The sequence below is a fragment of the Spermophilus citellus genome (assembly GCF_964194105.1).
Source record: "Spermophilus citellus genome assembly, chromosome: 18".
Taxonomy (NCBI): Eukaryota; Metazoa; Chordata; class Mammalia; order Rodentia; family Sciuridae; genus Spermophilus; species Spermophilus citellus.
The window spans coordinates 68,861,852-68,889,459 of NC_138200.1; the positions used below are offsets into that span (position 1 = coordinate 68,861,852).

A 27,608-nucleotide genomic window follows, 5' to 3' on the forward strand; every position below is an offset into this window, starting at 1 on the left:
CCTCACGCATGCCAGGCGAGCACACTACCACTTGAGCCACATCCCCAGCCCAATGCACTGATTTTTGAGTGTTGACTTTATATCCTTCTATTCTGCTGAATTAATGTATAGGATTTTCTATATAATTTCATCACCTACATGATATTTCAGATATGCTAATCTGCCTCAGTATAGTAACCATTTTTCTATATACAATGTTGCATAATATCATCTTGGAAGCCTCAATTATGTACAAGAAAATTGTTCAAAAATAAAGGTAAAAAAAAATTTTTTTTGCAAGACAGACACCATATCTTCATTTTATTTTTATGTGGTGTTGAGGATTGAACCCAGCGCCCCACACATTGCCAGGTGAGCGTGCTACTGCTTGAGCCACATCCAGCCCAAAGGTAAAAATTTAAACTTAAAAAAATTTCAAACTGTGAGAAACAGTAAGTTCAGTGGTCCATTTTCTTCTTCTTCTTCTTCTTTTTTAACTCGAGGGGCACTAGACCACTGGACCACATCTCCAGCCCTTTCTTGTATTTTATTTAGAGACAGGGTCTCATTGAGTTGCTTAGTACCTCGCCATTGCTGAGGCCAGCTTTGAGTTCTTGATCCTCCTGTCTCAGCCTCCTCAATTGCTGGGATTACAAGCATGCGCCACCACACCCAGCCAGTGGTCCATTTTCAAATTTCAGTAATCTCAGTGACTCGGAGGCTGAGACAGGAGGATCACGAGTTCAAAGCCAGCCTCAGCAACAAGGAGGTGCTAAATAACTCTGTGAGACCCTGTCTCTAATAAAATGCAAAAATTGGTGTAGGGATGTAGCCCAGTGGTCCAGTGCCCCTGAGTTCAATCCCTGGTACCTGCCCCCTCCAAAAGAAAACTTTATATATGGAAAATAATATATTTTTTTTTAGTTGTGATGCTGAGAACCCAGGGCTCACACATGCCAGGCAAGTGCTTTACCACTGAGCCACAACCCCAGCCCACTATTTAACTTCAAATGTAAAATTGCTGGGGAAGTAAAAAACAGTAAAGGGAAAATAAAACAAATGGTTACCAGCAGTTAACATCTTAGTGTGAAAGACTCACAGCCCCTTGACAAACAGGAGGCAAGAAAGAAGGGGACACCCAAGACCTTTCCTGCAGTCCCCAGTCCATAAGCCCTTTATATATATATATATATATATATATATATATATATATATATATATATATATATATATTTTTTTTTTTTTTTTTTTTTTTTTTTTTTTTTGGAAAATGGACACAATACCTTTATTTTATTTTTATTTATTTTTATGTGGTGCTGAGGATCGAACCCAGTGCCTCACACATGCCAGTAAAGCGCTCCCCCACCTTTTTTTTTGGGGGGGAGGGGCATGTACCAGGGACACTTATAGCCACTGAGCCACATTCCTAGCCCTATTTATTTACTTATGAGACAGAGTCTCACTAAGTTGCTCGGGGCCTACTGAGTTTCTGAGGCTGACTTGGAACATGCTGTCCTCCTGCCTCAGCTTCCTGAGTTCCTAGGATTCTGTGCATATGCCACCACACCCAGCCCCCCCCCCCCCCCCCCGTCCTTTTTAAAGTTCCTTTTTGTTTGGTTTGGGGGTTTCTTTGTGAGGCATTTTAGAGTCTAAGTAAAAGGTGGACTGGGGATGTAGCTCTTCCCCAGCGTGTCTGAGGGATGTCTATTACCACACAGCAGAGTCTAGGTGGGCTGCAGGCTCATTGGCGCACTACCTCAGTGACATCATGGGAACAGATTTCCTGCCTCATCCTAAAGCCTTGTCCAGTAACTGTGGAGTCTGGCTTTTAGGGGTAGATGGCCTGCCAAAGTTGATCACAATGAGGTTACGGTGGTTGCTTTGTGCTGTGTGTTCTGAAAGTGTGTGGGCTGGGTGTGGTGGTACACTCCTATAATCCTGAGGCTGAGGGAGGAGGATCACAAGTACAAGGCCAGCCACAGCAAGTTAGTGAGGTCCTGTCTCAAAAATTAAAAAGCACCCCTGGGTTCAATCTCCAGTACCCCCCCAAAAAAAAATCAGTGTGTTTGACCCTTTGCAGATCCCCCAAATGCTTATGAGGGTAAGTGTTATAGTTTGGATTTCAAGTGTCCCCAAAAGCTCCTGTGTTGGAGACTGGTCCCAGATGCAGTAAGCAGAGGTGGGGCCTGGGGGAGTGATGGGACCACAAGGACTCTGACCTCAGGGCGCAGAGCTTTATGGGCTGTGGCGGGTAGTGGGAATGTTAGGAGGCAGGGCCCAGTTGGAGGAGAAAGGCCACTGCAGCAGGCCCTGGGAGGACATATCTTGCCCCCAGCAGCCACGTGCTACCACAAGCGGCCCATCATGATGGCCTGTCTCACCCCAGGCCCAAAGTGATGGGACCACTCGGCCATGGACTGAACCTCTGAAACGATGAACCAAAACAAATGTTTCCTCTTATTTTTCTCACATATTTTGTCACAGTGACAGAAAGCTGACTCATCATACAGTCCACAAGTTCAAAGTGTTTCCATGATGATACTAAGAGGTGTCCTCCCTTCTGCCCTTTCCTAAGTGTCTGTGGGCCTCTCCAGCAGCGGTACTGTGATGAGACCCCACTCTGACCCCTGAGGAGTGTGTGCTGTGTTAACATACCTGCTTCATTGTCCCTGGGATCCATGTCCATAGGTACAGCCCACAAGACAAACCAGGGGTATTTAAGAACCTGAAGAGGTTCTGAAACCAATAAGCTTAAGCTGCTGGCTTGGCCTTACTATGTGCTGGGGAATGGCCCCCAAGACACCACACGGCTCTAACTTTGTCTCATGCGGAATTGACAAAGGAAACCAAGCTCCAATCCAGGGTCAAGACCCAACAAATACTGGGACTGGGGCTGCGGCTCAGTGGTGCTCACCTAGTATGTGTGAGGCACTGGGTTTGTTTGATCTTCAGCACCACATAAAAATAAATAAAGGTGTTATGTCCATCTAAAACTGAAAAAAAAAATTAAAGACCCAGCACATATTAATTATGCATCATCTATTTAATACTTTTTTATTATTTTGTACTGGGGATTGAATCTAGGGGTGCTCTACCACTGAGCTACATTCCTGACCCCCCCCCTTTTTTTTTTTTTATTCTGAGGATTTCTCTAAATTGCTCAGGCCTGCCTCTAGCTTGCTGTCCTCCTTCCTCAGCTTCCCCAAATCCCTGGGATTAAAGGCAACACCCAGCTCCCAGTTTTACTTTGTAACTTTTAAAGGTATTTGGGAAATAAAAGAATAGATTTCACCACTGGGCCTTGCCCGCATCTTAGCTTTACACAACTATACCTCAATTCCAGGCAGTTTCCACTCAGGAAAAGCCCTAGCCTCAGGGGACAGCTGTGTTCCCTTTGCCCAGATGGCCCTAGACAAGTGCTTCAGCATGTGGACATCCTCTGTGGGACTTGTTACATTTTGTCTGTTCTGTTTATGAACTGTAACCTCATATAGGATTGCCTTAGAATCCAAGTAACAAATCCTCATGCTAAACAGAACAGCAAGGGTGTTGGGGATGAAGCTCAGTGATAGACTCATTCCCCACCCAGCTCTGCACAGAACAAAAACAGCAAGAACAAACTGCATGCTTTGTGTGAGGCACACCTAAAGCCACCTACAAATCTCATCTTGACCTGACCAGCTCTGCTGCTCCTTCCAGCTGGAGCTGGCCCTGAATTCCAGAAACCAGGACACAGGCTCCTGGCAGGCAGGGAGATCCTAGCCAAGGGCCAACTTGCCAGGGGTTGGCTCGTCCTCAAAACAAGGGGGTCTGGAGTAGACCATGGTCCAAATTCTTTCCGAAGTGACCACCTTAAGCAGAAAGCAGTGCCCAAGTCCACTATGCCTCTTTCCTCTTCAATACCTAGCCTGCTGGTCGCCACCCTGTCCACTGTCTCAGCCCAGCCTGGTTGCTCACCCTCACTGTACATGGCAGCTGACCCATTGGGCATACTCAGCTGACCTTGTTGCTTCCTGGGGTTGCAGATAAGAAAAATCAGCCGAGCAACAAAATAAACAGACTCTGGCCTTCCCAACCTCGGGAGAGCCATCTCCTCTCCTCTGCCCCACCTGGTTCAGGCAGAAGCTCCTTCATGCACCCCATAATAGGCCATGCTGGTCTCCCTAGTCCACCAAAAAGATGTGTCTAAAACAGAACTTGTGGCTGGGTGTGTGCTGCTGGGATATTTGAAGCAGCTCAGGAGGCTGAGACAGGAAGATCACGAGCTCAAAGGCAGCCTCAGCAATGGCGAGGTGCTGAACAATTCAGTGAGACCCTGTCTCTAAATGAAATTCAAAATAGGGCTGGGATGTTGCTCAGTGGTTGAGTGCCTCTCAGTTCAATCCCCGGTACCAAACAAAAAAATAATAATAATAAAATAAAACAGACCTTGTAATCCCAGCTACTCAGGAGGCTGAGGCAGAAGGATTCCAAGTTTGAGGCCAGCCTCAGCAACTTATGGATACCCTATCTCAAAAAATAAATAAAATTTACAAAAAAAAAACTGGGCTGATGACATGGTTAAGTGCCCAAGGGTTCAATCCTTGGTGCCAAAACACACACACACACACAGCATTTGAGGGGGGCCAGCAGTCTTTAGGGATTTGGTGTTGGAAATTTCCAATGAACAGGGGACAAGTGTGGGAATGGTAGCGATGCAACTCCCTGGTCTCAAGCTCCTTTCTGGAGGGTAGTAGCTGTCCAAAATTCAGTGGCTTCTTGATTTGTTGAAAACCAATAATGGTCACAGACCATGAGGGTCCAGGAAAAGTCAGCCAGTGACAAGCTGTGACCTTGATCAAAGGCCTAAATCTACAGTCCCCCTACTGTTCAGGAAAAGGACAAACTCTGTTCCCAGGTATGAGAAGCTGACTGCTGACCCTGAGCTAGATAGTGAGGGCATGGTCAGTCTGGCCTCAGGCTGCACCCCAGACAGAAGCCGCAGAGGGTCCCCTTCAACTAAATACAGCCCTTTCTTGCTTCAAATATCTTTATCATGTAATGTTTTGAACAACTAATAATAATAAAAATTTAAAATATATATATATCTTTATCACTCCCCTCTCAAGTGCTTCTGGGACCAGAACAGTAGCAAGCCAAATACTTTGAAAAAACAGCTGTCCATCAGACACCCTGAGTGGATCCCTTTTTGCCAGTAGATGGCCTCCTGGGGTGTTGGAGAACCCCCAGGCATCTGGCCAGTGGTGAATGGACTTGCACAGGCAGATTCCAGTGTGGACAAACCACCAGTGAAAACTGTCGTGACCGGGAGGGCCTGGTCCGGCAAGGAAGGGAGGAAGTATGCCCTCCAGCCACAGCTCTGGCTTTGCCCTGCTCTGGGGCTCAATTTCCTCAGCCCCCTGGCCACATCAGTCCTGCACCTGCACTGCAGCACCTGAAGACAGGTGCTCTCCACACACAGCCCTGAGGAAGAACTTCATGGTGTCCGCTTTTCTGTTCCTGAGCCAATCAATGGGGCAAGAGCAGCTCGGCTAGAAAGGGTCAGGCTTGGGGTGTAGTCACAGGATTAGCAGGTGTGAGGAACAGAGGGCTCCTGCTATCACAATCCTGTCAGCAGCCTCCAAGATGGCCCTCAGTGACCCCATCCCTGCTGTCCACACCCTGAGGGAGTCCCTCCCACACGGAGCCAGAGCGGGTCTCAGTGACCATGGCACTGTGTTCGTGGTGGCAGTCATGGCCTACCACTCCTGAGATTAAATCTCAAAGGGCTGTGTCTTGCATCTGGGGCTCTGACTGCTAGTAATTGGCTTTGGGCAGCCTGCTGCTATGTCATGTCATGTCTTTTTTTAAGAGAGAGTGAGAGAGGAGAGAGAGAGAGAATTTTTAATATTTATTTTTAGTTCTCGGCGGACACAACATCTTTGTTGGTATGTGGTGCTGAGGATCGAACCCGGGCCACACGCATGCCAGACGAGCGCGCTACTGCTTGAGCCACATCCCCAGCCCTCTCTCTCTCTCTCTCTCTTTAAAAAAAAAAAAAAATATGGTGCTAGGATCGAACCCAGTGCTTGCTAGGCAAGCCCTAACCCCAGCCCTGTCTTTTCTTCTTTTTGTATCAGGGACTGAATCCAGGGGCTCTTAATCACCAGCCCTTTTTATTTATTTATTTGTTTATTTTTGTACCGGAGATTGAACTCAGGGGCACTGGATCACTGAGCCACCTCCCCAGCCCTTTCTTATATTTTATTTAGAGACAGGGTCTCACCGAGTTGCTTAGTGCCTTGCTTTTTGCTGAGGCTGGCTTTGAACTTATGATCCTCCTGCCTCAGCCTTCCAGGCCACTGGGATTACAGTGTGCACCACCGTGCCCAATCCTTTTTAAATTTTGTTGTTTGTTTTGTTTTGAGATAGGGTTTCACCTTACTAATTGCTGAGGCTGGCCTCAAACTTGCAGCCTCCTGATTCCCTGAGATTACAGGTATAGCCACTGTATCTGGCTTCTGCCCAATTTTTTACAAAGGTTTTTTGTTGTTGTTGGTTTTTGTTTTTCTGAATAAAAATAGACTTTTTATCTTTTCAAGAACAAAATCTTTTTTTAACATTCATTTTTTAGTTGTAGTTGGACCCAATACCTTTATTTTATTTACTTATTATTATGTGGTGCTGAGGATCGAACCCAGGACTGTGGAGCTGGGGTTGTAGCTCGGTGGTTGAGTGCCTGTCTCGCATGCATGAGGCACTGGGTTCAATCCACAACACCACATAAAATAAGTAAAATAAAGATAAAAAAGAACAAAATCTGTGTACAAAGTCTTGTTGTACATATGATGAGTAAGACCCAGATAGGTGATAGCTAGGAGGGTCAGGGATGTGGCTCAGGGGCACAGCACTTGTCTAACATGCCAGAGGTCCTGGGACAGACCCCCAGCACCCCTGCCCCCAAAAAGGGATGTGAGAAGTTGTTTCCTAAGAATCATCTTTGGTTCAGAAACAAGATTTACTGAGGGGTGGGGTTGTGGCTCAGAGTAGAGCGCTTGCCTAGCATGTGTGAGGCACTAGGTTTGACCCTTAGCACTACATAGCCTGCTGCTATTTAGTGTCCACCTATAACTAAAAAATAAATCTTTAAAAAAAAAAGATTTACTGAGATCCACAGACATGAACTTGTTTATTGAAGCATTCCTCAAGTAGTATTTTACAGACAGCATCCCAATACCAGACTAGCGTTTGGCCACAGACCTCAACCCAGCTTCAACAAGCTGAGCACCCCAGTGTCATGACCACAGGCGCCATGATCACAGCATACAAGATTTTCAGAGGCCAGTTGGGGGAGAGAGCACCAGGCTAAAAAAACAGTTCACAAATTTAGTTGAGGCCACATTAGGGAAGAAGCAAACAGTTATTTGTTCAAATATTAATAAGGAAGCCTATGGGGCTGGAGATATAGCTCAGTTAGTAGAGTGCTTGCCTTGCATGCACAAGGCCCTGGGTTCATTCCCCAGCACCACCAAAAAGAAATAAAGAAAACAAAAAGCTTTTAGTTTAAAAAAAAATAAGGAAGCCTAGATCTTTTATTTATTTATTTATTTATTGTAGTTATAGTTGGACACATACCTTTATTTTTATTTATTTTTATGTGGTGCTGAGGATCGAACCCAGTTCAATGCTAGGCAAGCGCTCTACCGCTGAGCCACTACCCCAGCCCCAAGAAAGGAAGCCTAGATCTTAAAAAGGACCCAAAAGATCAACTTTTTTTTCAGAATTTTTTTTTGTGGGGGTACTGGACATTGAGCCCAGGGGCAATCTACCACTGAGCACATCCCCAACGCTTTTTTTTTTTTTTTTTAGTTGTTGATAGACCTTTATTTTATTTATTTATACGTGGTGCTGAGAATCGAACCCAATGCCTTACACATGCCAGGCCAATGTGCTACCACTGAGCCACAGCCTCAGCCCTCCAATGCTTTTTATTTTTTACTTTGAGACAGATCTTCCTAGGTTGCTGAAACTGGCCTTCAGCTTGTGATTCTCCTGCCTCAGCCTCTGAGCTGCTGGGCTTACGGTTGTGCACCACTGCACCTGACTTTTTTCAAAAATGTTAAAATATTATTCCTGTTTTGTAGATAAGACAATGAGGATCCAGGAGCAGCTTGTCTGAAGCCCTTCAGCTGTTGACGGAATCAGGCCCAGGCCCAGGCCTCCTCCATGTCAACATGGAGCAAAGACAGAGCTGAGTAGGGACCGTCACTCTGCTCACGGCTCCTTCCAACAGTCTCAACATACCCTGTGATGCCTTCCCCTTAATGGACTGAACGTTTGGTGCTACCTGGCACCTGGTGCCAGGATAGCCATCCACAAAGCTAAGAAGGCCCTGACTCAGACCATTCCCCAGGAGACTGCCTCTCGCAGATATGCAAGGACCAGACGGTGCAGGGAGCCAGGCTGACACTTCCTTGACTGCCACGGTCAGCAAGCCAAGCTGTTAACAAGGAAGCGAGAATGAGTGAACGCGGTGCAAGTGTCTGAGAGAAAATAAAACCCTACCCAGTAGGGCAGCGGGCTGTGGAGTGAGCCTGAGGTTGAAGGACAGTCCAGGCAGCTGGCCTGCTGGATACTCAGATGTAGTCCTGACTACCCAAGGCCTGTGACGTGGTGGGACAGCAGAAATCACCATTCACCTCTCGCCTGCAGGACCTGGGGCACAGCCTCTGGACCAAGAGTTGATAGACTCTTTCCCAGGCTCTCATTTCTCATGACATCTTCATAATAATTCCTGGATGCAAACAGCTTCTGGCTCATGAATGGCATTCACATACATTTACTGCATTTTATCTTTGCAGCAACTCCGTGGGAAGCCCAAGGCTGATATTAGCCTATCTTTGCAAATAATTATTATCCCCATTTTACTGATGAGAAAATTGAGGATGGGAGCATTAACAACTTGCTCAAGGGGCTGGGAAGGACAAAACTCAGGGTCTTTCCCCAGAGGCTGCCAGCACCTTGCTTCTGAGTGAACCACCAGGCAGTGGCCCAACAGCAGTGGCTTTATTTCAAACATTAATAGGCCTGCTTCTTTTTTTTTTTTTTTTTTTAAAGAGAGAGTGAGAGAGAGAGAGAATTTTTTTTAATATTTATTTTTTAGTTCTCGGCGGACACAACATCTTTGTTGGTATGTGGTGCTGAGGATCGAACCCGGGCCGCACGCATGCCAGGCGAGCACGCTACCGTTTGAGCCACATCCCCAGCCCCAATAGGCCTGCTTCTTACACTCACACCACAACATGCAAATTCATTAGAGGCTTTGAATCACAAACCCTCTAAACACACAGGCAAGAAGGGCTAGGGTACAAGAAAATCTTTGGAAGTCTGAATACAGTCACAAGACAAGGCTGGGGAGAGTGCAAGGGGACAGAGCCAGAGGGAGGGAAAGTGGGTGAGGAAAAACCCTCTGACTTGGTCTCTGAACCAAGGAAAGGACACAAAGTGCATGAGGAACAGGGAAGATGGATGGATGGGGGAGATTATGAGAGAGGGGCTGGGGATGTGGCTCAAGAGGTAGTGTACTCACCTGGCAGGCGTGTGGCCCGGGTTCGATCCTCAGCACCACATACAAAAAAAAAAAAAAAAGATGTTGTGTCCACCGAAAACTAAAAATAAATAAATAAATATTTAAAAATTCTCTCTCTCTTTAAAAAAATATAAGAGAAATGGCAGGAAGAGCAATCAGTACTGACTCAGCAGTCCTGGGCCTAGGGACCACTCTCTCCACAAGCCCACAGAATAAGCCACACACACAGGGAGCACTAGCTGGTGCAGAGCTTAATGCAGGCAGGCAGGACACCTAACACTCACCCAGGCCTTTCAGGTTCAGGTTGAGGCACAGGGCAGGTGTGTGTGGCCCCTGGTTTGCCAGGCCCAATAGTGAGTGCAGGCCCATGCAGTCAGACTACCTTAGAAGCTGCCACCAACTTTAACTGTGATCTTGGGTGTGGTATCTTTTAATTTTTCTGAATCATTTTCATTATAAAATAGTGATATCAGAAGTATTTACTGAGTTGTGAATATCAACAGTGTTTGATGTGGAGCCAGACACTACTCAGCACTCCAAAATATTGGTTATTGTTATAATTGTTCATTATAAACCTGGGAACAGAAATACAGAGATAAGTGTAAGTCACTATAACCCTTCTCTGTAGCAGATCCGACTGCTCTTGGGCACTCACTCTGGACCTGGGTAGACCCCATACCCAGTGGCCCTCGCGGCTGCACTGGGTGGATAGCAGGGACTTGCCTGGGCTAGGAATGCAGCTGCCATGGGATGAGACAACAGATCCCTCTCCCCATTGGGGAGCAGTGCCTCCGCATTTCCCATGAGCAACAGTGGGCTTATGCAATGCCTGGGCCATAAGCCTGGCAGGGTGCCATGTGACTTCCAGAGGTGAGTCAGCTGCCTCCAGCAGGGTGCAACTGAGCTGGTCCAAGATGGCTATCCACATGAAACCAAAGGTCTGCAGAACAGAACTCCACTCCTGACCAAACTATGGAGTGGTTAATACTCTCCTTTCTAAAAGTTGTTAATCTGCTCTTCCTGGTACAGATTGAAGTTTTTGTTTCTGGGCTTCCAAGATTGAAGGAAAACAACTGTTCCCTTCCTGTGCACACTGACCCTTGGCAGCTTGAGCTCGCGTTTCTCAGCCTTCCTCTGGCCAGTGAACGACTAACCTGCCCTTGATCAGCAAATTGTGGCTTGGGAAGGCCTCCTTCCTTCTTTTCTGAGATAGGGAATGCTGATCTGGGTGGAGTTTTACTCAAACATAGGCTGGGCCACGCGTGGGTGGTGCAGACTGGGATCTCAGCCACCCGGAGGATTATAAGTTCCAGGTTAACCTCAGCAAGTCGGCGAGACCCTGTGTCAAAAAAATCCAAAAAGTGCTGGGGATGTAATTCGGCAGTAAAGCACCCCGGTCCAATCCCCAGTACCAAAAAAAAAAAAAAAGGCGCTGCAATATAAACGCGCGGAGATGGTTCCCGCTGGAGGGCGCGGCGTCAAGTCCCCCAGGCCGCAGACCCCACGGGAGTGTCCGGCACGGGAGTGGAGTGTCCGGCACGGGAGTGTCCGGCGGGTCGACGTCGCCGGGCTCACGGTTGGACTCCAGGCGCTTAGTAAATCGTAGGTCCTCCTGAATTGGGATGCTCACGGGTCGCCGGCGAAGACCAGAAGGCCACAAACGCGCAGACGCCCGAAGGTTGCAGTTCCAGACCTCTACTGGAACCGGAAAGCGTCGCGAAGATTCACCCCTATTTTCCCCGCCGCAGACCGCGCAGGCGCCCCGAGGACTTACCTCCACCCCGCGCCACCGCCCCGACGCGCAGGCGCCTTGAGGACTTACCCCGCCCCGCCCCGAACGCGCCGGCGCCCCCGAGGTGCACCACTGCGCAGGCGCGGCCCCGGCACCATGGCGGCCGCGTTGCTGCTCCTGCGCGCCCTCCGCCAAGGACCCTGGCCGGGTCCGGGGCGGCTATGGGGCCCGGGCCTCCTCGCCGGGGCTGGGAGCAGACGGCCGTACGTGGTCCGCAGGCCCCCGGTGGGTGTCGCCGAAGCTGGCGGCCGGGCCCTGCAGGTAACCCCGCCGCAGCGGCCCGGGCCCCGGGTGGGGTCCATCCTTTGGCCCGCCTCCTTGGCCCGGCCCGGGGCTCGCCGTTTCCGGCGCGGCTGGCGCCCCCCGGGCCAGGGGGCGTGTTGGCGTGGCCGCGGGCTCGTTGCTGACGGAACGCCCCGCCCCGCCCCGCCCCGCCCCGCGGGAGAGCCTGCGCCGCGAGCCACGCCGATCGGGCCTGTCCGGGCTGCAGACCTCGCGGGGACGCGCCTCTGATCTTTCTGGAAAGACAGGCGGGCTCACGGCTTGCGGTGCCGTGCTCTCACGTCTGTGTTTATTTTTCAGAGTTTGCAATTGCGAACGCTAACCCCAACCTTTGAAGGGATCAGGGGATTGTTACTGAAACAGCATCTACTTCAAAATCCATTCAGACTCTGGCAACTTTTAGGTGTGTATCTATTGAAACTTAAGTGACAGTGACGGGGCAGAGGTAGTGGCATTGGTGAATATACTGTCTTGCTTCCATCAGTGATGAACCACGTGGAGAAGAGTGGATCCTGCTACCTCCCCTTGCAGGGTTGCAGCCTAGGAGCCTGGGCGTGTAGCAGGTGCTGCCATCTAGGATAGAGTCGCTTAGGGAAGCACCTCTCTCCCAATATGTCCTCGCCGTCAGAGTGACATATCCCTGGTTAGGATAATGGTACCAGCTTGACATTGACAAGAAAATGGGAACAATCACAAGAGGACCTTTGTCCTCTATTTATTATGAGTCCTGTGAGAGCCACAGTCTAGATAATTCGAAATGAAGTTTTTCAAAAGGGGAGTTTTGTCGAAGGCCCAAAAAGATGATTTTGTTTTGAGATTTTTGGCACTGGCAATTGAATCCAGGGGCACTCAACCACTGAACCACATCCCCAGCTTGTTTTTTATCTATGTTTTTAAATATTTTTAATTGTAGATGAACACAATACCTTTATTTTTTTTAATGTGATGCTGAGGATCGAGCCCACTACCCCTGGTGTGTGAGGCAAGCATTCGACCACTGAGCTTCAACCCCCAACCCCATTTTTTTATTTTTTATTTTGTGACATCGTCTTGCCAGGTTGTGTAGGGCCTACTAAGTTGCTGAGTTTGGCTTTAAATTTTTCTTTTTTTTTTTTTTTTTTTTTTTTTTTTTAAGTTCTCGGCGGACACAACATCTTTGTTGGTATGTGGTGCTGAGGATCGAACTCGGGCCGCACGCATGCCAGACGAGCACACTACCGCCTGAGCCACATCCCCAGCCCTGGCTTTAAATTTTGATCCTTCAACTTCAGCCTCCTAAGCCACTGGGATTATAGGCCTGTGCCAAAATGCCACCCCCTTTTCTTTTTTTCTTTGAGAAAAGGCCTCACTAAATTACTGAAGCTGGCTTTGAACTCCTGACCCTCCTACCTCAGCCTCTTGAGCCACTGGCTTTATGGGCATGCACCATATGCCCGGCTGTAGTTGGCTTTCTTTCTTTCTTTTTTTTTTTTTTTTTCATTGCAAATGGTCACAATACCTTGATTTGATTTATTTATTTTTGTGTGCTGCTGAGGATCAAACTGAGGGCTTCACATACTAGAGGCGAGCACTCTACCACTGAGCCCCAGTCTGTAGTAGGCTTTCTTGGAAAAGGTTTTTATTATTATCTAGTTAGCTCCCAGAACATCGTAGTAAGTATCTATAAAATGGCTCCAAATGTTTTATATCCAGAGGGTAATTAAAAATACCCTACAACCGGCTGGGCATAGTGGCACACGCCTGTAATTCAGCGGCTCTGGAGGCTGAGGCAGAAGGATCACAAGTTCAAAGCCAGCCTCAGCAACTTAGTGAGGCCCTAAGCAACTCAGCGAGACCCTGTTCCTAAATAAAATATAAAAAAGAGCTGGGGATATGGCTCAGTGGTTAAGCACCTCTGGGTTCAATCCCCAGTACCAAAAAAAAGTACCCTACAAATAATTTGCTTGTTGTTGGAGTGCACCCTTGAGTGAAACACTGTGACATTCTGCAGCCTCTTTGAACTTAGGTTCAAGGACTTGGAGGATTGAGGCCATAATTTCACTCCTTCTCACCCAGCTGAAATGGGGAAAGTGAACTAGGTAGATTAATGTGGTCAGAAAGTGCTGTGCCTACCGATTGGTTGTGCCTCAGCATGTCATTTATGTGTTTCAGTGCTTCATTTGTGCCCAGTGGCGCTTAGACAGGAGGCCCATACACCAGCCCTCCAGAACTCCTGATCTTGGTTTCACATGACAGTCAAGGTGGTCTGCTTGGCATTCTATTAAAGTTTGTGAAAAATGTTGCAGTTGAAGTCATGGTTGTGATAATTCCCCATTTATTCAGAATTGGGATAAGACCAGAGGTTTCCCAAGTTTTCTGGGACAGTGCCTGGGTTGCTGCTTTTGTCACATGTGCCAAAGCCACTTATGTTGTTCCTTTGTTTAGTTCTGTTTATAGCAATGTAAGTGATTGTTCTCCGACAAAATATAACGTTTTTTCCAATTTATGTTCCAGACATGTTTTTTTTCAGTGCTAGTGATTGAACCCAAGGCCTTGGAAGTGCTAAGCTCTACCACTGAGCTATTCTCCCTTTTATTTCCTCATGTTAACAAATTTAAGTAGCAGAGGTATTTGACTTCATATGTTGAAACAATTTGTTATTTTCTAATTAGCAGATACAGTACTGGGAATGACGAAAGGGAATATTTCATCTCAGACTTACAATTTTTTTAACCTTTATTTTATTTATGTATATTTATGTGGTGCTGAGGATTGAACCCAGTGCCTCACACATGCTAAGCAAGTGCTCCACCACTGAGCTACGACCCCTCACACATGCTAAGCAAGTGCTCCACCACTGAGCTGCGACCCCTGCCCCAGACTTAACAACTCTTGTAGATACAAGTTTCAGGTGGTTTTTGTTGTGATTTGGTTATTTGAGAATGTTTTGTTCTCTTGTGTGTCTCCCCTGTAGTTGGAAATCTTGGTTAGGTTCTTTCCCTGTTGCTTGTAGGTGGTACTTACTATTTCAACACCTCAACGATGAAGCAGAAAAATAACGACAATGATAAATCCAAGAGGAAGGCCCCTGAAGATGACGAAGGTATGCATATCTGGTGTTCTGACACAGTGGCTCCATCTGCTCGTCCTCACGGGTGCTCGCCGCTTGGCAAGGTGAAGCCTGTGTGGTACAGCGAGAGGAGCCTGGGGACTGTGGGTGCTGCCCTTGTGCCCCCGCCCCCACCTCTGTCTGACTGCTGGGTCCTTTGTGCATGTTGTGTGGAGATGTATCCATGGACACCTGTGCCTCTGCACAGAAAGTGTGAGTCTCAAATCTACCCCAGGAGTACCAGAGTGCCTTGGCTGAAATAGCCCTAACCACCTGTTCAGTGTTGCCACGGTCCCTGGGCTTGGGAAGCAGGCCCCAGAGGAAACAGTGAGGAGGAAAGGACAGTTGAGTAGGACAGACGAAGTCCAATGTAAGAGTCACCTTTGCTTACCAGTCAGTCTGCCCCACTCTAGACCACAGCTGACTCACTGCTCACTTGCAGAATCTAAGGGTATGCTGCGTGTCTTGGTCTCACCTTTCCTCTAGACTTAGGGCTCCTTCAACAGTGTGAGGGATGAAGGAAATAAAATAGTAAGTTTGACTTCGTTTCTGAGACCTCTATCTAAGATAAAGCTGGGTTTTTGCTTTTAGCCATTTGGCACTAATAATAATGATGGAAATTGTCACTCCTTAGAAATTATTGGTGTGTGCTTCACACTGTGGTGAATGATTTACATACTTTATTTTTAAATGGACACAATATCTTGGCTGGGGCTGGGGCTCAGTGGTACATCACTTGCCTCACAAGTGTGAGGCCCTGGGTTCGATCCTCAGCACCGCATAAAAATAAATAAATAAAAATAAAGATATTGTGTCCATCTACAACTAAATTTTTTTTTTTAAAGAGAGAGTGAGAGGGCTGGGGATGTGGCTCAAGCGGTAGCGCGCTCGCCTGGCATGCGTGCGGCCCGGGTTCGATCCTCAGCACCACATACCAACAAAGATGTTGTGTCTGCCAAGATCTAAAAAATAAATATTAAAAAAAAAAAATTCTCTCTCTCCTCTCCTCTCTCACTCTCTCTTTAAAAAAAATAAATAAATAAAAAATAAAAAAAAAAATAAAGAGAGAGTGAGAGAGGGGGGAGAGAGAGAGAGGGAGGAGAGAGAATTTTTAATATTTATTTTTTAGTTCTCGGCGGACACAACATCTTTGTTGGTATGTGGTGCTGAGGATCGAACCCGGGCCGCCCGCATGCCAGGCGAGCGCGCTACCGCTTGAGCCACATCCCCAGCCCTAAAATTTTTTTTTTTAGTGGACACAATACCTTTATTTTATTTTTATTTTTATGTGGTGCTGAGGATTGAATCCAGTGCCTCACACATGCTATGTAAGTGCTCTACCACTGAACCACAACCCCAGCCCACTCTTATTTTTTAAGGCAGGGTCTACTAAGTTGCTTATGTTCTTGCTAAATTGCTAAGACTAGCCTCAAACTTGCCATCCTCCTATCTCAGCCTCCTAAGTTGCTGGGATTACAGACATGTACCACCACGCCTGATCCATCTCTTGTTTTTGTTTTTTTTTTTTTTTTTTCTTCTTTTTTGTTTTTATTTTTATTTTATTTTGATACTGGGGATTGAACTCAAGGGCACTTTACCACTACATTCTTACCTACATTCTTAGCCCATTTTATTTTATTTTTTTAGTTGTAGATGGACATAATTTTTTATTTATTTATTTTTATGTGGCGCTAAGGATCAAACTTAGGGCCTCACACATGCTAAGCAAGTGCTCTACCACTGAGCCACAACCCTAGTCCTAACCTTTTTATTCTTTATTTTGAAACAGAACCTTACTAAATCCCTGAGGTAGGCCTAGAACCACCAATCCTTCTGTCTCAGTTTCCCGAGTTGCTGGGATTACAAGTTATATGCCACTGTGCCCGTCTTTAGATCACAAAATAAACTTCATTCAAATGGAATGTGTTTAATTGGAGAGAAGTTTGTTGATAGGTAAAGAATTGGGATCATGCTGGGCCCAGTGGTACAAACACCTGTAATCCCAGCAATTCAGAAGGCTGATGCAGGAGGATTACAAGTTCAAGGCCAATCTCAGCAATTTAGCAAGACTAAGCAATTTAGCTGGACCCTGTCTCACAATTTAGTGCGAAAAATGATTGATTGATTGATTGATTGATTGATAGATATCAGAGATTGAATGAACCCAGGGGTGCTTAAACCACTGAGCCACATTCCAGCCTTTTATTTGAGACAGGATCTCATTAAGGCCTGGCTAAATTGCTGAGGCTGGCTTTGACTTGAGATCAGCCTTGGCCTCCTGAGCTGCTGGGATTACAGGTGTGCATCATTGTGCCTGGCTCAAAATAAGAAAAAAATTTTTTTAATATTTATTTTTTAGTTATAGGTGGACACAATATCTTTATTTTTTTTTTTATGTGGTGCTGAGGATTGAACCCAGTGCCTCACGCATGCTAGACAAGGCTCTACCTCTGAGCCACAGCCCCTTATACTTTATTTAAAAGGGTCTCACTGAGTTGCTTAGGGCTTTGCTAAGTTGCTGAGGAGGGTGGCTTTGAACTCATGATCCTCCTGCCTCAGCTTTCTGAGATGCTGGGATAGGACAAGTTCTTGTGGGGTTTTTTTTGTTTTGTTTCCTCCTTGTACTGGGAGGTGAACCCCAAGCACTCTACCACTGAGCTCTATCCCTAACCCTTTTTATTTTGAGACATCAGCTCAGGAGGACTGGGCTGGAATTTGCAGTCCTCCTGAGTTGCTGGGATTTTAGGCTTCATCGTTGCACCTGGCCAAGATTCTCATATTTTATAGAACACGATCCAAAGACAAAATCACAGGGATAGGGAACAGAGTGATGGTTGTCAGGGCCTGAGGTTGGGGGCCACGAGGGGTACTCTGGGCTGCAGTGGTGGATGCAACCACATACGGCTTTGGCAAAGCACGTGAGCCCATGGCTGTCATGTCTGTGTCTGGCTGTGATTGCTCATTTGCTCATGGGGCGAAGGGACAAGGATGGCCATCTGTTCCTGTGCATCTCCATGATCTCACAGTATGTTTAGCTGGGAGCAGGAGTTGCAAGGTTTCTGGGCAGCTGTGTAGAGTTCCTTCATTGTGTCCAGGGGCCCTTGTCCTCATCTTCAGGGTCACTCCAGGTGACCTTCAGGTTTAGCACTGTGACCCCCACAGGCTCAGTAGAAGGATTCTAGCCTGAAAACCTGATTGGCTCCCATCACCGTTCACCGTCCACGGGGCAGCCTGTCTTCAGGATGCTGGCTCAGCAGTCGACACCCTCCTAGCAGCAGTTTTGGCAACAAGGCTTGCCAGCAGTCCCCAGGCTGCTGTCCCATGGACATGCCTTGTGATGGCTTAGGAGGCTGGTGCACCTCCTGAAGACCTCTGGGGGCAGCACTGTATCGGGGGCTCCAGCAGGAGACACTTAAGTCTGATGCTCAGCTCTCTATAAGCTAGCTGATTATGAGCCAAGTACGTGTGTGGGCAGTGCACAGGAAGAATTCCTGGAGCGTCATTTTCACGGGCAGATGAACACAGCACGTCCAGTGAAGGACAGGGTGCTGGAGGCCTCGGCAGCTCTGATGTCCTTTAGGAATTGAATATTGGGATTGGTTTGCAGAGAAGTTGAGGGCTTTGTGGGAAGTAGGTGGGCCTTCCAGGTGGAGGAGCTCTCCTTTAAGCTCTGAGTGATTGAATATTGTCTGCTCTTCAGGATACCAGGGTCAGGGGGGTTTGTGTGTGGGTGTGTTTTTGGTTTCTTTTTTTTTTTTTTAATAGTATTTGTAGTTATACATGAACACCATACCTTTATTTTGTTTATTTAATTCTTTGATGTGGTGTTGGGGATCAAACCCAGTACCTCACTTGTGCTAGGCAAGTGCTCTACCACTGACCCCCAGCCCCAGGGTCTGGTTTTATTCCATCTGTACCTCAAAGGTCCTTCTCTGCAGGCGAGTGTGGTGCTGCACAACTGTCATCACAGCTGCTCAGGAGGCTGAGGCAAAAGGTTCACAAGTTCTCTGCTAGCCTGGGCAACTTAGTGAGGCCTAAGACCCTATCTCTAAAAGTAAAAAGGGCTGGGGACGTGGCTTAGTGCTTAAGTGCCTCTGGGTTTAATCCCTGATACCCCAAAACATAAAAAAAAAATAAAATAGAAATTGCTGGAAATGCAGCTTGGAGGTAGAATGCTCCTGGGTCTAAAATATCCCTGCACACACACACAAAAAAAAGGCTTTTCTAGTCAATAATATGTGAGTCTCATGGGTATATCATTCCTCACTTTTTCCTTTGTCTCTAGTGAGGGCTTTCAAGGTTTTGTGCCTGATGGATTACATAGACACACGTGGGGTCTCCAAAGATTGTTTCCTTGGGTTCAAGTTTCAGAAGTAGAACTAGTGAATTAAGGAAACTAAAATGTTTTCTGTGGGCCCTGACATGGGCTCCCAAGTGGCTCTCAGACAGGACTTTGCTGGTTGTGCCCAGGACTGTGCTCGAGGTCCGCGTGCCTACAGGCCTTTGTAACAGTGTGCCACTTCCTCCTGCAGTGCCTTTGCTCACTGCTGGAAGGCACCTCTCTGGGTCACCCTCCTTAGTGCCAGGGGAGGAGGACACAGAGGCCAGAGAGGCTCTCATGGGAAACCTGAGCCATTTTCACCTAGGATCTCAGCAAGTTGTCACGGGGCTTTAGAGGTAGTATAGGGCTTGGGTTGCTTCTCCCCATCGCCCTTCCAGAATGGAGGTGGCCTTGACAGTTTCCTTGAAGAGTGTCATGAGGTGATGAGTTAGCATGCTGAGCTAATTATTATTTGAATTTTTTTTAATATTTAGTTTTTAGTTATAGGTGGACACAATATCTTTGTTTTTTTATTTTTGTGTGGTGCTGAGGATTGAACCCAGTGCCTCATGCGTAGTATGTGAGTGCTCTACCTCTGAGCCACAACCCCAGCCCCTGAAAATGTTTTTTTAATATTTCTCTTTTTTTTTTTTTTTTTAGTTGTAGGTGGACACAATACCTTTATATTATTTATTTTTATGTGGTGCTGAGGATTGAACCCAGTACCTTATACATGTGAGGCAAGCACTCCACCACTAAGCTACAACCCCTGCCCAAGAGTTGGGGTTTTCTTTAAAAAAAAAAAAGAAAGAAAGAAAAGAAAGAAGAGTTTGTTGAAGACAGAGCCGAAGCTGTGGTTTTACTTTCATTAGAAAAAAAAAATTTTTTTTAATCTTACACAAAGTACAGAATTTGGCTTTATCTAAAAAAAAAAAAAACAAAAAAAGCAAGCCATGTCACCATTGTCTTGGTCTTTTTTTAAATATTTTTTTTAGTTGTCAATGGATCTTTTTTATTTTATTTATATGTGGTACTGAGGATCAAACCCAGGGCCTCACACATGCCAGGCAGGAGCTTTACTGCTGAGCCGCAACTTCAGCCCTTGTCTCTTTTTTTTTTTTAGTTTTATTTTTTTGGCAGTGCCAGCGATTGAGCCCAAGGCCTAGTGCATGCTAACACTGCCTGTGCTACATCCCCAGCCTGCTCCATGTCCTTTAAAAATCATAGACTGCTTCACATTCTGCGTACAAAGGCTGTGAGTTCATAGAACTGCTTCAGACACCTTTCTTGCACGGGGTGTACAGGGTGTTGTAGGCAGAGGCTTAAAAACGGCTTCACATTATCAGAGGTGGGAACTGCGCTTCCTTCCTCTGAGGTGGCCTCAGATGGCATACCAGTAGCATTTGTATCCAGGAACTGTTGACACCCTCCCCACATGGAAGCAGGCTTCCCCAAAGAAAGGGTGTGGGGACTGAGCCCTGAGGGCCATGCCTGACTCTTCCTGCACTCTGTCCAGAGGAGAGGAGAAGGAAGCAGCGGGAGGACCAGATGTACCGCGAGCGGCTACGCACCCTGCTTGTCATCGCCATCGTCATGAGCCTGCTGAACTCTCTGAGCTCCAGCGGGGGCAGCATTTCCTGGAACGACTTTGTCAAGGAGATGCTGGCCAAAGGCGAGGTGCAGCGTGTGCAGGTGGTACCTGAGAGCGATGTGGTGGAAGTCTACCTGCACCCTGGAGCCGTGGTATTTGGGCGACCTGTGAGTGGGGGTGTGGGCGCCCCTGGAGACTGGGCAGGTTCCTTCTTGTTTCGCCCTGCTCCTGTCGTGTTGAGTGTGCATCCAGATTTCAAGTAGGACTGGAGTTTCTTGCACAGTGGCTTGCGCAGGTGGAACATGAGAAAAGTCAGAGGGAGCTGACCACAGAGACAGCATCGTTAGCAGGGTCACATAGGTGCCAGTGGCCCCAGCAGCCATGGTGGCTGTGTTTAGGAGTAGGTGGAAATAAGTGGCAGAATGCTGACTTGTTGGCATTGGGTCTAAGGAGATGAGACCTTCCCAGACCTGTAGGTCTCTAGCATGGGAAGCGTTGGCTAGGAAATCAGAAGATGAGGCTTTCACCGAGGTTGCGCAGATGCAGGTGAGTTGAGGTGGCAGGGAATTGTCCCAGTGGAAAATTATCATAAGCAATGTGAGACACAGCTGGAGATGGACAGTGTAGGGCAGGTGGGGGAGCAGATGATGCTAGCTGCCCAGTGATGTACACTCGGGGCTGGCCAGAGGTGCAGGTTGGAGGAGGAGCGGGCCGCAGCCAGAGGAAGAGAGGGACTGCTGTAGTCCAGCCTGGGCATCCAGCCCTGGGAAGCCAGAGTGATCCACACTGCCGGGGAGAGGTCTGAAACTGGCTCAGGGGAGACCCTTGTGCTCAGGGCCCAGCTTGGGGCTCCAGCTGGTAGGAGTGCCCTTCCATGCAAGTGGGAGAGTTCCTCCTTAGGAAGCACCCTTCTTTTCCTCTTCTGCACCAGAGGAGTTTCCTGGGAAGGTAACTGCAGCATGGGGTGGGCTGACCTGGGCAACTCCAGGGTACATGGCCACCCTCACTCACCCAGCCCCACCCCAGCTCAGTGCCATGCTGGCCTCCTTGCCAGCCTGCTTGTCCTTCCTGAGGCAGGGACATTGTGTGTGTAGAAATGCCATCCATAAGTACGAAAGCACGAGTGCCAGGCCTCGGCCTCCTGAGCACACCATGCACTCAGGTGTTGGGCCAAGTTCCCTCTGCCTCCCGGTTGCCGCCTCCTCACTTCTTCCGGAGCTCTGGAGACTATTTGGCTTCCTTGTTGAACTTCTTATTCTACGCACCTGGTGTTATTCTTGGTCAGCCTGAGGCAGAAGCTGACCATTTTCCTGTCTCTTCCCAGCCTTAGTCAAGAATATTGGCCATCTTAAAATTTTAGAAATACAAGACAACCAGACAAACATGATGGCTATTGCAGAAGATGACACAGGTCCGCACGCATACCCAGGGGGATGCATGGCATGGTGACTCTGAACCTCTAGATCCATCCATCTTGATAGTCCTGGGGATTGAACCCAGAATCCTTTACCACGAGCTACATCCCCAGCCCCTTTTTATTTTTTGAGACTCATTCTCACCAAGTTGTCTAGGCTGGCCTTAAACTTGTGATCTTCTTGCCTCAGATGCCTGTGTTGCTGGTATTGCAGGTGTGCACTGCTGTCCCAGGCTTCAGTATATTAACTTACAATATTATGCCGGATTTTGACAAGTCATCTAGTAGAATAGCTCCCTTAAAGTTTTCAGAATTTTATCTTAGCAATTTGGGGCACATGTGAAAGGGCAGTAGATGTTACCTCCTGTCCTCGTATGCTGGAGCTACAGCAACCCTACAGACAACTAGGGAGTCTCTTTCCTCTCTCTCAGCTGGTGGCCATCCCCAGACAGGCTCAGACATGTAGATTCTAAGCTACATTCTGAGCTAGACATGTAGATTCTAACGAGAAGTACTAGTTGGGGGATAAGTCTCAGGGAGACCATATTTGCAAAAGGCAGTGAGATGTGGATTTAAAATGAAGAGACCCACTTAATTGGTTTTCAGATTCACCCACAATGCCTCTGTTGCTGCAGTATCCTGAAGCGTGCGTCTGTGGCGAGGTGTCTCAGTGATACTGGCATCAGGTCTGTGCTGTATACAGCTGAGCCAGGCACACGTCAGAGGCAGGTAGTGACTTTACAATGCAAATGTCTGCCATCTTTTTTTTTTTTTTTTTTTTTTTTTTTTTTTTTTTTGTAATTTCCCTCTTAAAGGAAAACATCACTTGATGCTGGGTGCAGGGGCACTTGCTATAATCCCAGCAACTCAGAGGCTCAGGCAGGAAGCTCTCAAGTTTGAGGCCAGCCTGGGCAACTTAATGAGACCTTTTCTCAGAAAGGGCTTGGGAATATGGATCAGTGGAAGAGCATACATGGATTCAATTCCCAGTACCAAAAAATAATAATAAAAATAAAAAGAGCAGGGACATAGCTCAGTGGTAGAGCACCCCTATATTCAATCCGTAGTACCCAAACGAAGTGTTTTGTGAATGGCCTCTTCTTCAGAACCCTGATGCTGTTGATACGGTGTGCTGGAGGCACCTTCCGTGGTCTCTTTGCCTTCTCTCACTCCCTTCTGCTTTCTGCCCCCAGAGACTGGCCTTGATGTACCGAATGCAGGTTGCCAACATTGACAAGTTTGAAGAGAAGCTTCGAGCAGCTGAAGACGAGCTAAACATCGAGAGCAAGGACAGGATCCCAGTTTCCTATAAGCGCACTGGATTCTTTGGAAAGTACGTTCGTTGTCCTGGTTGACTCTAGACTAGCCCTGACTTGGCTTAGTGCTGTCAGGAGCAAGGTGGAGGCAGGAATCTTGTGGGGCTGGATTCCGGCTGGAGAGGGAGCTACCGGCCTGCTGGACCGCCTCTTGGTCTCCGTCTGCAGTTGCCTGTGGTGTTTCCTAACTCAGCACGTTGTCAGTGGCTGTCATAGAAAAATGGAAAAGAAAGGGTGTAAGTGGGAATGTTAAATGTGACGACTTTGGGTTCTGAGAGGAGAAACATGCATAGGCACTAGGCACCTTGGAACTGACAGGTCCATCAGCCTAGGTGACGTCACTCACATCATTGGCAACCTTGCTGGGGCCAACAGACAAAACAGCACGTACAAAGGTTTATCGTGGAAAATCCCCCTTCACAGTGATGTGCCTCCAAACTCTATAAGCAGCTCCTGAAAGCTCTGCTTTGAGGGGAACTCCTGATTTTGTTGTAGATGTGATAGGCACATGGCAGGCGGTACAGACCGGCCAAGACAGCCGTCTCTTTCCTCCTGTGGAGGGCTGGATCCCAGGGCTTGCTTCTTTGCTGTTGGGCTTGTTTTGCCTTACTCCTTGAAACTGTCGAAGCATAAAGAATCCCCTCTTGGAGAGCCACAAGTTCAAGGCTAGCTTGAGCAACCTAGTGAGACCCTTGTCTCAGAATGTCCCTTTGGCTGGAGACGTGTTCAATCCCCAGCACCAAGAGGAAAACAGCACCTGCCCTAGGTGGCCCTGCTTGTGGGGAGTCAGGTACCTGGGTATCTCTACTGCGTGCTCAGTCTGACCTCTCTGGAAACCTCGCAGAGGAGGGAGGTTGGTGAGAGTGGGACTCGCTCTGTACGGCTCCCAGGCGCAGGGGTCTCCTTTGAGAAGTTGGTGTGGTGGTTCTGGCTTTGTAAAGTGCTTCTGTCAGTTGCTTCAGTGACACTCAGTGTTCATAACTGCCCCTCTCTCTCACCCAGTGCCCTGTATGCCCTGGGGATGACAGCGGTGGGCTTGGCCATCCTGTGGTATATTTTCCGTCTGGCTGGGATGACGGGAAGGGAAGGCGGATTCAGTGCTTTCGTAAGTCTGTGGATTCGAGCCTGCTGGGCGAGTCCTGGGTGCTGTTGCGTATTGTATGCTTGCTGAATCCTTTCCCAGCCAACAAAATAAGGGCAAGTGGAAGTTGGCCTGTGGCAGAACCAGGCCGGAAGCCCGGAAGCCTGGAAGCCCAGCTTGTTTCCTCCTGAGGTTCTCAGAGCTGGCTGGAGGCCCCTCCCCACTGAGCCACTGTGGGGCAGGACGTACCGTGCTACCTATCTTGTCTTGGCCTCCCTGTTCGGGGGCATTTCTTGAGTGTGCTCTTTCTCCTGTGTCCTCTAGCTCCTGGGGTCTGGGCTGGGGAGGGAGCACCTCATGGAGGAGCATCCTTGGGTCCACTGAGCATGCACACATTCATTTGTCCCCAGATGAAGGCTCTCACTGTGAATTTTTTTTTTTTTTTTTAGTTGTTGATGGACCTTTATTTTGTTCATTTATTTATATGTGGTGCTGAGGATCAAATCCAGTGCCTCTCACATGCTAGGCAAGCGCTGTACCACTAACTCACAACTCTGTCCCCTAGAGGTGTCTTATTTATTTATTTATTTATTTTAAATGTTTTTAGTTGTAGTTGGACAATACCTTTATTTATTTATCTTCATGTGGTGCTGAGGATCGAACCCAGTGCCTCACATGTGCTAGGCGAGCACTCTACCCCTGAGCCACAACCCCAGCTCCAAGAGAGGTGTCTTTTTTTTTTAATATTTATTTTTTAGTTCTCGGAGGACACAACATCTTTGTTGGTATGTGGTGCTGAGGATCGAACCCGGGCCGCACACATGCTAGGCGAGCGCGCTACCGCTTGAGCCACATCCCCAGCCCCAAGAGGTGTCTTTTTTAAGGGCAAATTGCTAGACAACTTTCATACTGATTAACAATGAAACCGATCCCTTCCTCCTGTGTGAATGAAAAGTGGCCCGGGAGCCCATCTATCCCATGTGAATGGGGGAGTGGGCTGGTCCCAGGGACTGTGCGGGGAGGTCCACCTGGATGGAGGCGTGGGGGAGGTGGGTTTCTTGTCAGCCCAGCTGGATGGTAGCTGCCAGCTCCCTCTCCTCTCTCCGGTCACAGCTCCCTGCTTGTTGCCATTTCCATGTAGAATCAACTCAAAATGGCTCGTTTCACAATTGTGGATGGGAAGTCAGGGAAGGGCGTGAGCTTCCAGGATGTGGCAGGAATGCACGAGGCAAAGCGGGAAGTCCGAGAGTTTGTGGACTACCTGAAGGTGAGTAGATGTGCATGCCTTCCCTCCAGAAGGCCTGGAACCATGGTCAGGACGAGGCCTGGATGGTGGCCTCCCCGTCCCACAGGAACACTACCCCTGTGCTGGTGTCTGTCCAGCAATAGCACTAGCATAGCGCAGGGCTAGTCACCTCAGCTGCCCTGCACCCCTGGTCACCATGAACCCTGAGCCATAGTAACAGTGGTGTGAATTGCCCTGCGTGGACCCCTTAGCGTCCCTGGGACAGAGGCTTAGTGTCATGTGTCCATTGCTCTCTAGAGCCCGGAGCGCTTCCTTCAGCTTGGCGCCAAGGTTCCAAAAGGTGCACTGTTACTCGGTCCCCCTGGCTGTGGGAAGACACTACTGGCCAAGGCAGTAGCCACTGAAGCCCAGGTGCCCTTCTTGGCAATGGCTGGCCCGGAATTTGTGGAGGTCATTGGAGGTAGGTATGGGTCAGGGCTGAGGACAGGCCATTGACCACATGTCTGAGCTGGTACTTTGAGACACTCTTCCTCAATAGCTGGATTGAAGGGGGAGCCACTAGAATTAAAAAAGCAGGACCTGTATCCTTGTGGTAACCTGGGAGGTCAGGTGGTCAGTGCCCTTCGCCTGCATCTTGGGGGGCTGGGAAGATATGCCACTGGTCTGGCCACCCCGGAGCCACCCCTACTGGTGTGTGTCCACTGGGGGACCTGTGTGGATGTGGGCCTCCTTGGCAGACAGCTTTGTTGGCCCCAGCACAAGGTAGGATGTGTTTCTTTGTCCATTTCCAACGCTGTCTGCATCCCCTCAGGCCTAGGTGCTGCCCGTGTGCGTAGCCTCTTCAAGGAAGCCCGTGCCCGAGCCCCCTGCATAGTGTACATTGATGAGATTGACGCCGTGGGCAAGAAGCGCTCCACCTCCACGTCCAGCTTCTCCAGCACTGAGGAAGAGCAGACCCTCAACCAACTCCTGGTTGAGATGGATGGTCAGTGCTCAACACGCCCCTCCCTGTCACACACCTGGGGAGAGACTGTCCCACTGTTTTGAGGCTTTCTGTGTAGATAGTGCTGGTCAGTCAGCATCTAGAGTAGCACTGCGAGAGGTTTTATTTCCCTCAGTCGCTGTCTGCCCCTCCTGCGCTGGTGAGGACAGGGTCATCCTGAGAGCATCCTCTGGCTGTCGGTACCTTGCAACATGTTAGTGGACACCTGTCTGTCACCTGCTGCCCTCAGGTAACTCAGGTCTGTTGTGGCAGCCATGGCAGTAGTCTAGCAAGAAAGCCAGGGCCCCGAAGGCCACCTGCTGGCAAGGAGGCCACAGCCTGGTTTCTGCCCCCCACTTGTCACAGGCTGCCCAGGGCATGGGGGTGTGGCTGTGCCGCACCCTGGAAGGAACTTCGGGATCAGCCTTGCAGGGCTTTGCTTTTTTTTTTTTTTTTTTTTTTTTTTTTTTAAGAGAGAGTGAGAGAGGAGAGTGCGAGAGAGAGAATTTTTTAATATTTTTTAGTTCTCGGCGGACACAACATCTTTGTATATGGTGATGAGGATCGAACCCCGGCCGCACGCATGCCAGGCGAGCGCGCTACCGCTTGAGCCACATCCCCAGCCCCCTTTTTTTTTAATGTTTATTTAATAGTTCGTAGTTGCACACAATACCTTTATTAATTCATTCATTCGTTCATTCATCCATTTATTGTGGTGCTGAGGGTCGAACCCAGGGTCTTGCATGTGCTAGGCAAATACTCTGCCACTGAGCCACAGCCCCAGCACCACTGCCCCAGCCCCAGGCTTTGCTCTTCTTTGAAGTAAAGGTGACCCAGTGAGGGGGAGTCGGAGTCACTTTTCCTTGAGCTACTTCCACTGGCCCTTATCCCTGCCCCTCTTTTAAAAATTTTTTATTTTGATGCAGGGTCTCCCTAGGTTGCTTAGGG

At 48.3% G+C, this 27,608-nt stretch overlaps 1 protein-coding gene across 2 annotated transcripts in view; it reads left to right on the forward strand.

Moving 5' to 3' along the window:
* Positions 1-11,401: 11,401 nt before the first annotated feature.
* SPG7 (SPG7 matrix AAA peptidase subunit, paraplegin) overlaps positions 11,402-27,608 on the forward strand; it is a 33,158-nt gene continuing 16,951 nt past the window's right edge. For both annotated transcript variants that reach the window (XM_081273581.1, XM_081273582.1), the window contains exons 1-9: positions 11,402-11,600; positions 11,922-12,024; positions 14,614-14,703; positions 20,547-20,788; positions 23,229-23,368; positions 24,354-24,456; positions 25,574-25,699; positions 25,976-26,138; positions 26,490-26,663. In XM_081273581.1, the coding sequence (XP_081129707.1) occupies positions 11,436-11,600; positions 11,922-12,024; positions 14,614-14,703; positions 20,547-20,788; positions 23,229-23,368; positions 24,354-24,456; positions 25,574-25,699; positions 25,976-26,138; positions 26,490-26,663 (1,306 nt within the window). In that variant the 5' untranslated portion in view covers positions 11,402-11,435. The remainder of the gene's footprint in view (positions 11,601-11,921; positions 12,025-14,613; positions 14,704-20,546; positions 20,789-23,228; positions 23,369-24,353; positions 24,457-25,573; positions 25,700-25,975; positions 26,139-26,489; positions 26,664-27,608) is intronic.